The 442-nt window shown below is 34.2% G+C and overlaps 1 protein-coding gene across 1 annotated transcript in view; it reads right to left on the reverse strand.

The window, feature by feature from the left end:
* LOC110423420 (RNA helicase family protein) overlaps positions 1-442 on the reverse strand; it is a 7,888-nt gene that overhangs the window by 3,722 nt on the left and 3,724 nt on the right. The window contains 1 exon segment of the mRNA XM_089784717.1: positions 107-400. Within this exon segment, the coding sequence (XP_089640843.1) occupies positions 107-400 (294 nt within the window).

Raw genomic sequence — 442 nt, forward strand, 5'->3', positions numbered from 1 at the left:
TTATGGTTTTTATCATTAATAGGAAAAGAAGAACACAACAATGAAGCAAAACAAATAAGTCCACATGCATGATGATGATAAAACTTTGAAATACCCAAGCACATGCCTCATTTTTCTTCTCAAGTGGCTCATAAAATATAGATTCTATTGAAAGCATTGCAACAGCAATCAACATTTCTTTTAGGCAGTTGAACTGGCTAGCTAAGATGAGAGCTTAAGAATAAATGGGATCCAATGGGAGACGAGCCATTTGATGACCAACTGGATCTGACAGTTTGCAGTAATCTGTTAAAGCACCTTGCAAGATCAACTCCTCCACTGATCTTTTATTAGCAGCCCTATCCAAATGTGAAATAGAATCATTTATCATCATTCACCAAATAATAAAGGGTAGTTTAAGCTACATTAAAAAAAATCCACTTTATCTAAATTTGTTGAATGG

This window comes from Theobroma umbraticum, unplaced genomic scaffold (genome assembly GCF_002168275.2).
Source record: "Theobroma umbraticum cultivar Fairchild unplaced genomic scaffold, ASM216827v3 scaffold_20.0, whole genome shotgun sequence".
NCBI lineage: Eukaryota > Viridiplantae > Streptophyta > Magnoliopsida > Malvales > Malvaceae > Theobroma > Theobroma umbraticum.